This window comes from Oxyura jamaicensis, chromosome 2 (genome assembly GCF_011077185.1).
Source record: "Oxyura jamaicensis isolate SHBP4307 breed ruddy duck chromosome 2, BPBGC_Ojam_1.0, whole genome shotgun sequence".
Classification (NCBI taxonomy): domain Eukaryota; kingdom Metazoa; phylum Chordata; class Aves; order Anseriformes; family Anatidae; genus Oxyura; species Oxyura jamaicensis.
Window position 1 is genome coordinate 67,376,874 of NC_048894.1, and position 16,774 is coordinate 67,393,647.

General features: G+C 35.7%; 1 protein-coding gene across 2 annotated transcripts in view; it reads right to left on the bottom strand.

Moving 5' to 3' along the window:
• Positions 1–271: 271 nt before the first annotated feature.
• PDCD6IP (programmed cell death 6 interacting protein) overlaps positions 272–16,774 on the bottom strand; it is a 31,038-nt gene continuing 14,535 nt past the window's right edge. The window contains exons 7-18 of one of the 2 annotated variants that reach the window (XM_035316523.1): positions 15,566–15,697; positions 13,428–13,650; positions 12,562–12,685; positions 11,688–11,865; positions 11,110–11,221; positions 10,170–10,339; positions 9,156–9,404; positions 7,644–7,778; positions 6,664–6,758; positions 4,147–4,279; positions 3,592–3,797; positions 272–2,802 (exon numbers count right to left, since the gene is read on the bottom strand). In XM_035316523.1, coding sequence (XP_035172414.1) covers positions 2,634–2,802; positions 3,592–3,797; positions 4,147–4,279; positions 6,664–6,758; positions 7,644–7,778; positions 9,156–9,404; positions 10,170–10,339; positions 11,110–11,221; positions 11,688–11,865; positions 12,562–12,685; positions 13,428–13,650; positions 15,566–15,697 — 1,926 coding nt within the window. In that variant the 3' untranslated portion in view covers positions 272–2,633. The remainder of the gene's footprint in view (positions 2,803–3,591; positions 3,798–4,146; positions 4,280–6,663; positions 6,759–7,643; positions 7,779–9,155; positions 9,405–10,169; positions 10,340–11,109; positions 11,222–11,687; positions 11,866–12,561; positions 12,686–13,427; positions 13,651–15,565; positions 15,698–16,774) is intronic. The other variant, XM_035316524.1, reaches the window with a different exon arrangement.

Here is a 16,774-nt window from a genome sequence, read left to right on the forward strand (position 1 = left end):
TTTCCTCCTCATATAACCAAAGGGAAATATTTTCAATCAGCCTTGAAAATCAGTACCACTACAAAGATTTAAGTACAGTTATTACAGAACAGCTGCTGTACTGTAAAGCACCTGCTTTACAGGTGCTGGACACAGGACCAGCACCTGTAAAGGTGATATGCTAATGGCATTCACCACAGCAGAAACTGACTTGGGAACCCATAATTTATTTTCATCTTTGCAAAGTAAAGACTTGTCTGAAGCCACAGTACTCAAGAGAGAAGCCATGAAATCAGGTTTTCTAACTGATTTTTTTTAATAAACTATAGAACAAGATAACATTTCAACTGAAGTCATGACAGCTGCATGCTTAAAAGCAGATACATACATGTCTCTGGATTTTTCTGTTCTTTTTAGAAAAAACGGTCATGTGAAAGCTGAAAGTAATGCACAGATTTCTATACATATTCAACTAATAGCAAACTAAAACAGTAACAATTGGAAAAGTGTTTTAACAGTGATTTCAAATCTAGGAAACTTTAAAATTTCAGTTCTGGGAACCCTTATGCTGAACAAGTTACATTTTTATACAGCATTAAAATAAGTTCTATAAATTGAGGCACTAGAAACAAAACTTACACAATAGCTCAAATGCATCTAATGTGCAAACGGAACAATCTACAGGCAATAGTGTACTAGAAATGTAGAACTAAAATCGCTGAGTTAAAGTTGCACTTGCTCACAACGACACAGTGATATTAGTGGAAAACTGCTATTTTTTCCAATTAAGAGTAAAATCAGATTCTGATTGTTGATTCAAACAGTTTCCTTCCTAGCCTTTTCTCATTGTCCTTGCTTGCCTCTTAAGTATTATTATTACGAAAAACACTGGAAGTGTCCCTGTGCCACCCCATTCAGCCATGGTTATAAAGAAACGCAAAGCGCCTCTCTTTGTGCACTGTTGCATCTGTGGTGTTCGATTCACCTATTCCATCCTTCTCCCCTACGTGACTGAGCTTCTACAGAGCTGGTAAATCTGTTCAGAATTAGATACTCATGTTCTGAGAGATGTTTACTTTTCACTTTTTGATTTACATTTTCTGTGGGGGACAAGGAGCATTAAAGATGAGTAGCCTTCACAAAGTAATCGGAGTGATCACATAGCAAGAACTTGAGACAAAGAAAGAAGCTCACATGAATAAGTATGTCGCTTTCTTTAAGTGGAAGAGTATTCAAGATCCAGTAAGGTTCGCACCCAGATGCTACAGTAACTGGCACCCTCTAAACCCCCTACATTAAAGTATACCTTGCTATTTTAACCAGGCACTTAAATAGAAAGACAAAAGTAGTAACATTAACATAGGTATTGTGATAGCTATACTGTATGGCCAGAACATCTTGTATGAAGCACTCAAGGAATTGTCCCACAGAACTAAGGGCTACAGGAGTGACTCCCCCACTACACAGCATGTTTAAAAAAAATATGAAAGTTTTTAGCAAATATTTGGTAGAAGCCATTAGCCACAAGCTTATATCCTTCACTATCTTAATGCAAAACATAATGCAAGGTAGACCCTTAAGAACATGGATCCAAAAGTAAATATTCAGTGCGCTTTAATTTACAAGATAACTTTTTCTACCATAAAAAAAATCTCTCCACAGATAATAAGCTCCCTGAGGGAATATGCATCAAGTTTTGAGCTCTTTACTGGGGAAAAAAATATCATATAAAAACAATTTGAAAAACTCTAACATAGGGCAACTGTTGATTATTAATCAATTACACATTTTTGATTAACTTCTTCGAAAAACATGGGTTAAACCAACCAACCACTGGTCCTCTAAAAGGGATCTTGATCTCTCTTCTTTTAAAAAGTTTTATTGAGACGAAAGTAACTGTTCTTTTAAAGTGATAATGAAAAGTTTTTAGTCCAATACACTTCAAAAGGTACAGGATTCTACTCACAAGACTTCATCTACCAGTATCAAAATGGTTAGTTATACACTCACAAAAAACATATAGGTTCAAGGAGAAGAGGTGTAAATTCAGTTGTAAGGCTAAGCATTTCAGACGTCATTTTGGCATTACAGCCACAGGTAAGTCAAGGGACAAATGAAAGAATCTAAGAACACACAAAATACAATTTAATGGCAATGAAAATGTGAAGTGCTTAAACCATTCTTACGTAATTTATTTTTTACTGATGATTTACAAGGCCTTGATTAGACAAAATAGCTTATTTTAATTAAACTCAAAAAATACAAACCAGTAGAGTATAGAACGAAATGCTATGTAGTTCCATAGAATATATAACACCCAGTGCAAGCACTGCTCCATTTTTCTTATCTAATCCATTTTTTATAGGATTTTTGCAAAGAAACGTTTTGGTCTAGCCAACATGTAGTGTACAACTTCAGACCACTGAATTAGGTTCTAGTTCTGGCATTATTCTACAGTCTGTACTGCCGCCACAGATCTTTGAGTGTTTCATGTAATCAGAAACTGATCTAGACATTTTTGAGCAGTTAACAACAAACAAGAGTCATAGACTGCCTACAGTTCAGTATGGTACATTAACTGAAGCTGAAGTTTTAGTATCCTTATTGCAATTTTCTCTCAATTTTTTAACAAGCAGAGCTTCTGTGCAGATCTATTATTGCTGAGGGTAATAAGGCTGTTGAGGAAAAGGGTATCCAGGTTGTTGAGGTGTTGGATATGGTGGTTGTCCAGGGTTCTGAAAGACAGGTGATGGCGCATATGGCAGATTATACTGGCCATACATGTATGGATTATAGCCTACTGGCATCGGCATCTGGCAATACCTGTGTGAAGAAAAAAAGCATGCTTTAGTTGCAACACTGATGAGGTTAGTTTGCAAGTAATTTAAATCATTGATAGGCACAAAAAAAATGCAATCACTGCAAACACTTTATTTTCATACTACTTTGTACAACAGAAAGTATGGCAACTTTTAAGGACCAAATAAAGTATAATGCATGGAACATAAATGGAGACCGAAGATAGAGCAAAGTAACTTGGTAGAACTAAAAGAACTGATGCAAACTGATTTTCTTACGCTTAAGATCATTGTACATATATTAACATTTTATATTAACATTTTTAGAGCCTGCTACTGAAAAAGATAGCAACTACCTCCAAACCCTTGTCCTGACTCCAAAAAAAAAAAGCATCAGAAGAAAGTACACTACTCAAATGCAATTTGTTCTGTGTAATTCAGCATCTTTAGCAAGATACCAGGATTTGAAAAATGATATGCCAACACTTAGGACATAAACACCAACTAATTATGCAAGGGATGGCAACAGTCCACAAACCATGGTTAAGGAACTGCAGTCTTATCTCCTCCTTTTAAAAGGGGAAATGGAAAAAAAAACAACCCTGCAACCAAAATGAACCCCCCCACACAAATACTATCAGCAAATGATTCCAACAGGAAATACATAATTAAAACTAAAAAAAATCACCACACCTCAAGAACACTAAACATATGTTCAATGATAAAAAAACAATTTAAATGTGTCACAAGTAACAAATAAGTGCTTTTACACTATGGGATAACATGCAACAGTGCAAGTACTCCAATAGCATACCCTGGAAAACCTGGATAAGTTGGGTAAGGAGGTCCCTGTGCCTGTGATGGTGCAGTGCTTGATGCACCCACTCCCGGAGCAACAGGAGGAACTGCAGCAGGAGCTGCAGGAGCTGTAGCTGGTCCAGATGGTGCTGATGCAGAAGAACTGCTTGCCGCAGAAATCACAGGTGGTGGTGGCCGTGCTGGTGGCTGTGGTTTAGCACCCTAACAAAAGGCAGTGAATTAAGTTGGAGCTTCTTTGAGGAAGTCACAAAATTAAAAGCTATGGTTATATGATTTACTTTTTTTTTTCCTTTAGAAAAAGACATTCTATATTCCCTTTACATAGATGATAATGCATAGCACCTGGAAAGCAATGAACTTTCCATTTCAGATATACAGTTATGAAAACCATTAACTCTCCATAAAGTTTTAAGACTTCTCCCTGTATTTCACTTCTACACTTTTCTAAATACACCAATACATTAAGGAATTATATTAACAGCGTATAGATTAGAGTTCCACAGTATGAACCTTCTATTTCCAACTCACCAATTCTGTAGCATTTACTTACCACCATGGTTCTGGGTGCTGGCGTGGGAGTTGATGATGCAGCAGGCTTACTTCCTCCGGCCGGTGTGGTCTGATATGTAGGTAGAGGAATAGAGGGTGCACTGGGCTCCCTAGCAATGCTTTGCTGCAAATCTCTATTAAAAATGGAGAAGCAAACATACAGCTTTATTTACAAGTTGTTATACACTTCAGCAAACTATATTAAGAAAAAGTGACAAAATAAATTTAATATTTAAGCATTATCAGTGAGCTAAGCTCAAACAAGTTAGAGTACAATCACTTTCATTACAGAAAATCCTCCAGCCAATCTTTGATTAAATGTTACATCTATTCTTCTAATAACATCATTATGTTCCAGCTCAGTATTAGGTATAGATCACTACTCTTAGATATTACTTTGGTAAGATACAAGGAGGCTTTGGTATCATGTTTTAGCTTCCATTAAACAGTGAACAGATTTTACAGTCAGCTTGTCATGAAAATTTTGAGGAAGCAATTTTAAGTTACATGTTCAGATGAATGGAGTATATATTTCTGGATGCAAAAGATTTAATACTTGAGATTTGACAGATTCATCCAAAACACTTCAGGAAGCAGTCAGTTAAAGTTTCAAAAAACTTTGCATAAAAATATAGTAGACGAGATACATAGCAACATGTAACAGCTAGAACTTCATACCTGGTATTCTGAAACAGAAGACAAGGGAGACTGACAAAGGCATACAGTCTAGTTAGCAAACTACAGGCTCCTATTATATAGCATGCAAAGGTGAGCTCCAGAGAAGAACAAAACTAGCAACTTTACTGGTAGGAAGAAAAAAGAGAAGAGACAAACAAGAGCTCCAAGAAAACTGTCTTTGCAGTTATCCCTACTGAATCACTAGGAAAAAGGAATGGTGAGAAAAAGCTAGAAATATTGTCTTAGTGCACTGTTACATACATGTATATCAAAATATTTGTTGTAGACAGTGAAATAACTATTCAATGCTGTTATTATCATGAAACTATAAAAAACAGTATCTACCATCTTAGAAAAAAAACTAAGGGAAGGAATTAGCAATTTTCTTCTTAAAACTAAGCTGCAAAGATTGGTGGCATTCAGAATGAAGTCTATTTTGGCCAGCCAGCAACAAAGCACATCAAATGTGGAGCTTAAAACACTATTAAAATGGTCATCCAACAGGCAATCATGAAACTACGTCTCCAGCTCTACATGAGATACCAGTTCAACAAATTCATTTTTGCTGTATCAAGACAGAACCTACAGCCAGTATTTTGATTTTAATGGGGCAGAAGGACAGGTAGGACACAGTGCACAACAGACCATTTCAGTCACTCAAAAACCATAGGCTGAGCATACTGAGAAATACATTTGGTAGACATACTACAAATATCCCAAACCCAATCATTTCTGCATACCTTGAGAGTTTCGTGTCAGTGAACAGTTAACACATGAGGAAGTACAACAGTATCACGGCAAGATTCAGCTGAATGTTATATCAACACTAAACCTACATCTTTAACGCTGAATTCTAACATATTAGGGACATGAAATATTCAGACCTAAGCCTCGGTTCGACAGCTTACAGCTTCCAAACTTCATGTATGTAGGAAGGGAGGGGGAAAAAAAAAAAGAGGTGGAAGGGGTTGTATATGGCTGCCAAGTATTTAAAAACACAATAATCAAGTGATAAAAAGCAATTCCAAAAAGGATGAGGTTAGAAGAGGTAAAATTTGAGGGCTGAGCATTCACAACAAGGTATATGCACAGAACAGCTCCAGTTTCACCAATTATTATTTTACTAAAACCTAGCCCTTTTTACTAAAGGCTATACACTTGCTGAAGAAAGCTGAAAATTGGAAAAGGTGAACCTTCTAAATTATCCTTTCTTCTTGCACCAAGTGCATAAAAATTACATTTGAAGCATACTACACTAACTTGATCACATGCAAGGGACAACAGCAACACAACTGTTCCCTTCACAGGAAGGATAAAAACTACTTCCTTTTCTTCAGTAGCACAGGCAACCCACATAATCTAAATAATAACATAACAGACCAGATCAGACTACAGAGCAGAGACCAGTGTTTTTCCCTCCACCACACTGGGGGACACAGAAGGCAATTATATGTTGAAGCACTTAGATAACTTCTCAAACCAAGATGACAGCAAGGACAAGGTACAGAAATCAAAAGCTCCTCAAATAAAAGAATAAAATTACCACCAGATGCACACAAAAAAAATGCAGTAGAGTAAAATCATGGTAAGATGAAACATGTTCATGCTAAACTGTATATGGGAACAGGAGAACAGACTTCTAAGTAGCATTCATTATTTACGTCTATTATTATTGTAGGTTTTTAAGGGAAGGGAGAGTGAGGTTAACACACAAGGCAAAGAGGAAATAGTCAACATATTCTTCCTTTCTTGTGTCATCAAGTACCGTAATAAACTTGTCCAAGGATTACCTTCTGATAACTACTTAATTTCTATAATGCTTAAAGTATTTAAATCTTACTTGAGCAGTTCATCTCTTTCAGTCTTGCGAGCAAAGACAATGTCACTGCATTTGTTTTGGAATTTCAGAAGGATTTCTGTCAGCTCATTGTAAAACTAGTAAAGAAAAAATTAACATGCTCAATCAATACTTCCAGAGTCCATTCTAGTTTATTTCTACATACTGACCCAGTTATAGGCATTACATTACTATACTGCCCAGAACCTGCCATTCCAGTAAAGTTTGCTAGTGCCTTTGTATTCTTTTCCGAAGCAGATAGTCAGGTCTTGTCCTTACCTCTAATATTGTACAATTGCACATATTTATAAGATTAAAAACTACATACATAGTTCAAGACTGGAAATTCTATTTAAAAACAGAACAAAATTTGGTCACTTAATGAGGAACTATACAGATATTTTTGATTTTTTTTTGGTAATTATTTTACTGCCTTCAGTCAGTTCCATGCATTCAATTTTCATTGACATTTCACAGTTTTGTTTTCTTTTTTGTCCTCTAGCAGACTATCAATTCAATAAATCAGTAAAAGCATTTAGTACTGAAGCAGTAAGACACATTCCAGAAGCCCAGATCAAAAAAGCAAGTTAAATAAAACCCTCCTCATCTTTCCTCATGTATGCAGTAGCAGTATATAAAACACGGATTTGATAGACTGATTATTACGGGAGAACAAATGAAAATTCTTCAGATAAAATGGCTTTTCTGGGTACTTCAGCATTAGTAACTCAGCAGTAATCAATACCTGTTCCTATTTTAATATAAATCAACACTCAGAAAAGCTTGGTTTTCAGAGAGTAACTAAGTGTTTCAAAGCTGCCAGAACAATCAAAATTCAAGCAACTCACTGTCCTCACTTCAGCAGTACAGTCTTCAAAAATGTACCTCCTATCTAGCATTGACTATGATGTTTATTATGACTTTAGATTCACATCTCACTGTGTAAATAAAACGTTCTTCCAATTCTTTAAGAATTACTGTACCTTTGTCCCTTCTTTTAAATTGGCTACAAGTTCCACAAATTTGTCATTTGCCACGGCTAAGTTCTTCAAAACTTCTTCTCTTAAATTAGATTCATTGTTTGATTGTTTCATCTTTGAAAAATCTTGATGTGCATTCTTAAAAGGAAGAAGGGAAAAAATGAGCAGTGATAATAATGCAGCCTGGTTCCACGTAAGATTCTGCATCTCCTGTTCTCAATTATACTCACGGCTTCTACCCTCTTTTTCCAATACCTACCTTTATCACCTTACAGCCACACACTGTACTTCCTGATACTTGTTAACTGCCAAGTGCAGTGGCTATTTCAGAATTAAACGCGTATTAATTGACAGGCAGGAGGTATCAACTAATTATCTGTTCTCTTTTGTTGACCTCCAGCTAATTCTTTAGTTTCTACTGTAGAGATTCCTTCAGAGAATATACTAATTAGGCTCTCTGCTGCACTATACTCCACTGATAATCATAAAATCATCTCAAAAGTTACTTTTTTTTTTTTTTAAAGAAGCTCTACCTCAAATTTGGTTGACATTGGCAAGCTATTAAGAGGACAGAGAAGCAGAAAACTGAGAAGAGGCTCACTTGCATCTTATTTCTTTAGGAAAAAAAAATTAAAAGACTATTTCAGTTGCCAGAAGCAGCAATCAAACTTGTATTTCAGGACTCTCAAACATCAAAGTAATATCCATCAAGATTTTAGAAGTATCTATGTTAAGAAACATAAGAATATAAGATCCCTGATAAAAGCAGTGTCCACATTCTCATCTAGAAGCAATAACTCTGCAGAAAGGGAAAAATTAAGTGCAACTTCTAGTCAGAAGTCACAAGTAATCTTGCACACAAAAAGGCCCAGTCATCACTCAAACAATTATTTTTATTTGTCTAAGCACTAGGACCTACTCTTTTGCCAGATGTTTCAGGTACCTGTCCCTAGTGTTACTGAGAAATTAAGACTGAGATTATAAATCACAGTATAAGACATTTTCAATAATTTTTACTTTGAGCGTTACAGATACTGGAAGTTGAGCACACTATAAATAACAATAAGAAGTAAACCAAAATGTTCTTCAGAGACAGAAAATGTCTAACAGACAGCAAAGACAGGTCTCTTCTTATCCCACAAATAACTATCAAGATGGGATGACAGGAGGAGGAAAAAAAGATTAAACCAAACCAAAACTTCTTACACACAGCTAAGTTTCTTCAAGGGCAAAACCATCTGCAGAATTGGGCCAAGAGAACTGACACTGGAGCTCTGGCAGAGTCAGCTAGAAATCTACATTTCTTTCCAGTGAATACTGAACCAAAACCCTGTATTTTTCCGTGATCAGAGGAATAAAGGAGTATCAACTGTTCTATGACAGTCATAAGCAAAATGGAGTAGAGAGCATACCTACAGAAAAAAAGAGCTGTATATTTATACTGCACTGGAAATGTTGAGGAATTGCTGCTAGTTAGTTTGAGAGCAAAGACAACATACAGACAAGTTGTTGTACCTGAATGTTTTTGAGAAGTTCTTCCTGCTTTTTCAAGGACTCCTGCACTTTCTGTGTGTAACTTCCATAAATTCTGTCCAACTCAGTTACAGAGATAGCCTCCTCATTTATAGCACCATCTTGTGCAAGTGCAGCCAGGAATTTGCTCGTCATGTCAAAATTTACAGCTTTCATGTCATTTTCTAGTTGTTCTCTCTCCTTTTTAACTTCATCCAAACCAGACAGCAAAGTTCTTAAGACATTAACGACCTAGGTAATAAAATTGCCAAGTTTGAGCTCTGAAGAATTACTGAAAAACTAAGAAATCCATTATTAGCTTCTATCTTACACTCCTCAGATACCAGCAATAATACTGCATGCACTTCTGTTTACAAATATATTTAAGATGACATATTTTAAGGATTCATGACTAAAGACAAAATGCAAAGTAACAAAGACCTTCAAGCATTCCTCAAGCTACATTCTCCTCTACAATATCTGCTTCCACTAATAACATTGAATTGCTACAAATACGTGTGTTTTTTTTTTTTCAAAAAAAAAAGATCAGGCATTTCACAATATTGTAAACATGGAAATCAAATACATTTACTTCAAACCAATTCCTATGAGAAAAGTTACCATATGAGCCAGGATGTCCTCAGAAAGCAAATTGTGTAATTGCCCAATACTTTAAAATACTAGAAAACATTTTTTTAAAATCTAATTGCCTCAAGAGCCTGAGCACTACTTTCTACCACCCTATACAAAGTATTCATCAAATATTGCTCCTTTTACAGTTGCTTGTCACCCAGTCTTACTGTACTTAGCAACTGAACTTGCTTACATTAAGCATAACAAAATATACTCTAGCAGACTTTAAACAGAACAAGCAAGCCAAGTTTTTTGGAAGTTCTGCATCAATTGGGATAGAAACAATAGCAGCTAAGAATCAGCCTCTACATCAGTCAACTTGAGTCTACTTTGTTAGATGAGCAGCCCTTCTATCCAAAATGGAGAATAATTTCCTTGCTTTACCTCACTTCCTTGTAATGTTTTTGCTGGGTTAGCAGAAGGAATAGCTGCATTGAGCTCTGCCTCTGGCTTACACAGAAGTGCAATTGTATCCCGGTGAGACTGATAGCATTCTCTAACTTGCCCATCCGCTTGCACAGCTTTATTCAAGATACTATGGAAATTGGCTCCCTCTGGTGGTGGGAAGAGAAAACAGGCGTTAAAACTTGAAAACGTGTCTCACACCAGACCGGTTTTCAATGTTCTTCAGCAAGTCTTCATACATTTTTATGGATCAGCACATTTAATGTCCATGTTAAGCCTTAACATCATAAGTTTCCTATACGAGTAGTGCTTAAGAAAAGCATCTCTATTATCCAGAGAGGCATATGACAGCATATTAATACACACTAGTTTGAGCCACTCAGATTTTAAAGCCTGTGCCTTCACTATACACTAAGTTTTTTCAAAACACTTTTTTCAAAACACTTTGTTTTTTCAAAACAAAATATATTAAGTACACAGAAAGCCTGATACAGTGATGATCATAAGTAACTTAACTAACCGTTGGAAAAAAGAAAAATCAATTACAAAAGAACACCTTAGGAAATACAAAAAAAAAAAAGATGTTAACACACAGATGAACTAACCTAGAAGACCCACGTAAGTGGTAATTGAAACCAAGTTCTTAGGAGGGCAGCTATCTTTCATTATATACCATCTCTGAAACTTTAGTATTCACATGTGCTCCATGGGAGCAAAAGCAGCAAACTCTCCACTACAATAACCCTCAACTCCAAGTAATAGCACAGATGGCAAAGATGTTTTACCACACCCTCTCCTAAACTGTGATGTTTATCTTTAAAGACAGCATCACAACACTGAACACTACTTCAATTTACACAATGAAAATGAACATTTTTAGAACATTCCTAAGATTCAAGCCAAGAAATAGTAACTTTACCTGCCCTTAAAGGCTTATAGAGTTCAATGGATGGTGTTCGCTGCCAGCGTTCTTTGAATTTTGTTCGGAGTTCATTGTCTGTAGTTTCTTCTTCATCTAACAACCGTAGGGACTGCAAGAGTTAGAAGTGTTACATGCATTATAACCCTTTGTAAACATGAAATAGCTATAATATATAGCTAGTGTAGAAAATACCACCAACACAAATATCTTGTATAAATTTAATTCGACAAATAAAAGATATAGAAGACAAATGATTAAAATCTGTACAGAATGTTTCCCTGCCTCCCCCAACTTAATCTTAAAAAAGAAAATACTCGTAGGTGAACATCCATGTGACAGCCCAGTTTTGGCATGTGTGGACTAAACACTTAAACAGCATGTTTTTAAAGTACTATTACAAGCAGTATTTTTAGTGCTATTACAAGCACCGCGGTTTTAAAACGCTATTAAAGTCGCAAGTATTTTGTGTAACTGTGCACTTTTTTATTGCCACTTAAAGAAAACAAGTTGAGTGGTAGTGTGGGTTGTGTTTTTTTTTCAAGAATGTCTTGAGTGTTAGCAGTTGCTGAGCTTACTTCATCTAAGATTTCTTTGTTCCTTTGTAGAAGCTCAGGCAAATCTTTGATCAGCTGATCAACAGTCTGAATTCCTCCCTGTTCAATCACAGACTTGGACTTGTTCAAAATGGACTGAGGAACAGTATCACCAGACACATCTTCAATAGCAGCCGGAAGATTGAGGGAAGCCAACACACTGAAAAAGTCAACATGTTATACAGCATCTTGTGTGATGTGTTTGATACTTGTAATATACCCTGTAAATTATATTGCTATCCAAATAAATGCTCTCACAGTCCATTATCAGAATGGACACATTTTACAACATACAATTAGACAGAAAGGTCAAACTGAATACTTTAAACTTATTCCTAGAGTACACCTCTCCCAAAGCGAGTTTCAAAGCTCTTAAAAGCTAAACAAATCCTAGTCTTCTAGCTCTTAAAAAGTGGCAAACATTTTCAATAACAACTATCTGGTAAATAAATAACCAACTGCCTTGAGTTACATTCCTATCTTTCAGGTTGATAAGATTTTATTATCACTAAAGAACAAAATCTTGGGGGAAAAATACCATGTAGTGGATCACTGGTTCAATCAAGCTGACCACTAAAACATGAAAATCCCTGTAGATTAATGGTAGTGGAACTCTTTCTGAGCTAGTGTCAGATTCCTAGAAACTGATGAAAGGCTGAAGAAAATGAAGTACTGTTTGTTCTTTAGATGCATTCAAGTAGTTCTAAATACCACTATAGACCTCAAATTTGCCAGCCTACTGCACAGGAATAAAAAACTTTACTTTAATCTGGATGCTGACAGGCTGCAAGGGAACTAGTATTGAGAGGCTGTTCCATAACTCATCTTGATAAAGTTAACATGAAGCCATACTTACCCATTTGCCAAATTTGTGGCTTCTCTCATCTGAGCTATTAGCCTGTTTACTAGATCTGCCTTTCTCTGGTTATAAACACTCACAGATTGCTGAACTTGCAATGGAACCATCTTCTCAAACAAGTCTACAAGTGAAGGAGCATAAATTACTGCAATTGCACTGTGAAAGTAAAAGGATACAAACATCTTCATGGCTCTTTAGTACAGGTTGCTATACAGAGACCGATATACACAGTGTAAGATACTTCTCCGCTCCCCAGGATGTGCTAAAAAATAAATCTATTTCTACAATTCTCTAGCTTAATATAGTGGATATTTCTACAGGTCTTTAGCTAATATATTTAGATTTCCATCTAAGGCAGAACTTGAGTTGAAGTAATTTAAAAGCATCTGTATGACTACAAGTCATTTTCCTTAAGGATCTTTTTAAAAGGAAGAAAAGGAGAAAGACAAGCAGATCATTTTTCAGAACTTTCCTGTTCAGACAAACTGATATTTTGGAGCTTTACAAAGGCCAGCAACTAGATTAGTGAAGATTATATGATTTGATACTTATCACCTACATCAGTGTTCTTTTTGAAGTTAAAAAGAATGGTTTAATATAGAAGAACAGCAGCTTAGAAAAATCTGAGAATATCTTAAAGATTGCATTGTAGATAATGACTTTCAACCTGTGGTTTAATCTCCTAGTATGTTGGTCATCAAGCAGTGAAACAGCAAATTAGAAAAAATGATACTTTCAAAGACTGTGGTAAATTTCATAGATTCAGAAGTAAACATTTACATTTTCATGGCACAGAGGAGCATTGGTGATCATGTGCATTTCACAAGATAGCAATTACGCCAAGCTTCACACACTTTACTTACCTGTGAATTTCTGACTGAGGGGAACAACAACTGGAGTAGACTTCACAAGGCTAGCTTTTCCAATGGGCTCCAAGTCTTTCAGATCAGGAACACGGTCATGATAAATGAAGTCATTGTCTTTTTTGGCAGCTGTAAGTGCACGGTTGATTTTGTCAACCAGATCTTTAACATTTATGTATTCATCATAACGAGATGCCACTGTTTTAACCAAGTCTGCTGCATGCTAGAAAATAAAAAACACAGTTAAAATTAAAACAATGTTTTCCCTCTCTCCATTATGTTTCTTTTTGAAAACAGATGAGTGTCCCAGTTAGCCAAGTGACTTCCAAAGCATATGGTAGATATTCTTCTCTTCCATAAATGATGGATATTTTTTCAGTTATCAAAACTGAAAAAATAATTGAGTAATTATAATAATTTAGCGGAAAAAAAGACAGTGGGCAAGTTAATATCCCACAATAGTTTCAATATGAGTCCCTAAAACCAAAAAGAAGCCAACATGGGTTAGAGGCAGTAACACCACAAAAACACATTCTCAAAAGAAGTCACCACATCATTTTTATGTTCCTTTATGAAACCAAAAGCTTGTTTTTGCAGATAAGGTTCAAATCTTGCTTGCTTGGACACATGCAGAGAAGAGGCAAGAACAGAGTCCTGTTTTTCACACCTGCTACCAACACCCAATCTCAAACTCAGAAGCTGCAGGAAAATGTTGCTGAAATCCTACTGCACATTAAAATAAAATACATGGTCCGATGTTTTGTCACTTCCATTTGCTGCATTTACATACAACCCTGATGTATCTGGCTTTCCTACAGCCAGTTTATTTTCAGAGTGATGCAGAACAACACCGTGCTTAGATTGTATCTGTTTCATCCTGATCACATTTGTGTTCAAAATAAAACAAAACATGTAAGAGGCAATTTTAGTCAAGATTTATGTAAACTCACACCAGTTCAAGAACTCAAGGTTCTGAGGATTGAGAAGTAGAACCTAAGAAATATTAGAAATATATTTGAAGTTTGCTGACATTTTTTTCTATTTTCCATTGTGCCAAAAAGCACTCAACAGCAGTTCTGTTCTTTTCTCCTTCTTTCCCCCCTCAATACTATAAGTCTAATTAACATTTGCAAGAAACAGGGTGACAGGAGAAGATACAGGGGTGTGTCATATGTACTTTAATTTGACAGTCTACAACTGTTCTTACCCCACTCCCTGCCTAATCCATCTTTGATCTAGTTTGATCTAGGAAAACCAAAAAAAAGTATTACTTTATTTCACCTGAATTTCTCAAAGCAGCTCATCAGGAAGAATACTAGATCTCTAGTATAAATTAATTATGGAAGCAGCATTGTAATAACTACAGAGGACAGAATTTAAGTTTTACTTTACTAAATGTATTCAAATAAAAAGAGAGGACTAACTTCTGACTACACACCATTCACGACAGTGTTAAAATAGGTAATACTACTCTTCAGACTTCACTAAAAAAAATCTTAACTACTCAGCATTAAGGAATACCTCCTATAACACAGCATTATGTGGGCTGAACATAAGAAGGCATGAAGGCATTACAATGATATCCTAGAGAAAGGGCTCCGCTAGACAGATTTCAAACTCAAGAGTAAACAACAGGTATATATCTTCATCCATCACCCAATAACAGTCATAGTATTTGCTATTAGCAGTTCATATAGGCACTTAATTGTTATACGAACATGCAAAAAAAAAAAGTCAAGCTCCATCCAGAAGCAAGCAATAAACGCGTAACAGTAACTTTTAAAATGTCAACAAGATAATCCTGCATCTCAAAAATTCCCTTGTGCTTTTCAAAAATAATTAAGATTTAAATTGGGGTTGCAGGAAAGGATTAAGTACAGAATAAGAAAATTTTCATTTATTTTAATAAAATTACTTAGGAACATTTATTAGCAAATCTGTCATGTTAACTATTTTGAGATAAGCATATGTAAATACAAAAACAGACTTGATGTGTCAAGCAGTATCAAACTGTCCAAAAATAATTAAAGTGCAGAGATATTTATCTTGACAGCTGCTAGTAATTTAATTCACTTGATAAACATGACTTATTTTTTTCTTCTGAAAAATGCAAGAAAACAAGTATACATTTTACACACCTGTAACCTCCCAATCTCTTCACCAAATTTCTTCTGCTGTTTCGCCAGGATAGATTGATGATATTCTGCATTGGCCTGCATAATGCAGTGCTTTGCAGCCAGAACAGGAAACACCTCCTGGAAATAAAAATACTGACCAGGGGAAAGTCCAACCACATAAACCACCACAGACAACATGGGATGCAGGAAGAAAAAGGAAGAAGAGGAAATTAGAATCACCCAATTAATGGTTTAGATAGGTTAAAATATTAGAGGTAAATGTCAGAGAACATGCGACTTAGCATGGATTGAATCCAGAATTTTTTAAAAAATCCATTGCAGCAAAATTCTTAATGTCTATTATATTAGATGAACTACAATTTAAATCCAAGCCATGAAGTCGCAACATTTACTCCAAAGATTAGAAATGCATGCACATATTAGAAAGGATAGTTTCAAGATCATACCCAAAAACCCCCAGGACAAAGCCAAGGCAGTGTTCTTAAAAGAAGGGAGAAAGGGGAGGGAAGAAAACGGGTATTTTTTATCTAATGAAGCAATTACACTTATAACAGCAGAAGACTATCAAGAAAGTAACTCCAGAATCATGAAAACAAAGAACAAATAAAAGGACCAAAAATATTGAGATGCAAGCCATTAAAAAGTCATTTTTAGACTTTTATATAAATGCACTTATCTTCACAGGAGTACCAACCAAGACATGAAGAAAACATTATACTGCACCCCACAGCATTAGGCATGGTCTTTGATCAAGGATTTGGCCTTACTGTTTTATTTCTTAAATCAAGGAGCACTGGAAAAGCAGAGTGATGTTTTAAAGACCTCAGTACGTAAAAACCACTTCTTCACATTTGTGCAACCTCACTGCCCCCACCAGAAAAGAAAAAAAAGAGGACTAATTTTAAAGAGCAGCAGCCAGGGAGGCTGGTTGCAACTGGAGTTTGACATATCAAGTCACCTTCTATTTCACACTCCTAACTAAATATGTAACGGCTCTCAGAGCTGATGTTAACTCACAGAATCAGCAAACCTTATTATGTTATTTCAAATAATCAATTGCCAAATTACTGTACAACCGGAACAGGCAGCAAATCTATTGTTTAGAGAGATTCACAAGCACAAAAGACAAAGCAATAACTTCATTCAGTCTCATCACCCCTCAGAATTCAATTACAACCACAGTACCTAAGCAAGAAATTGGCCCAATCT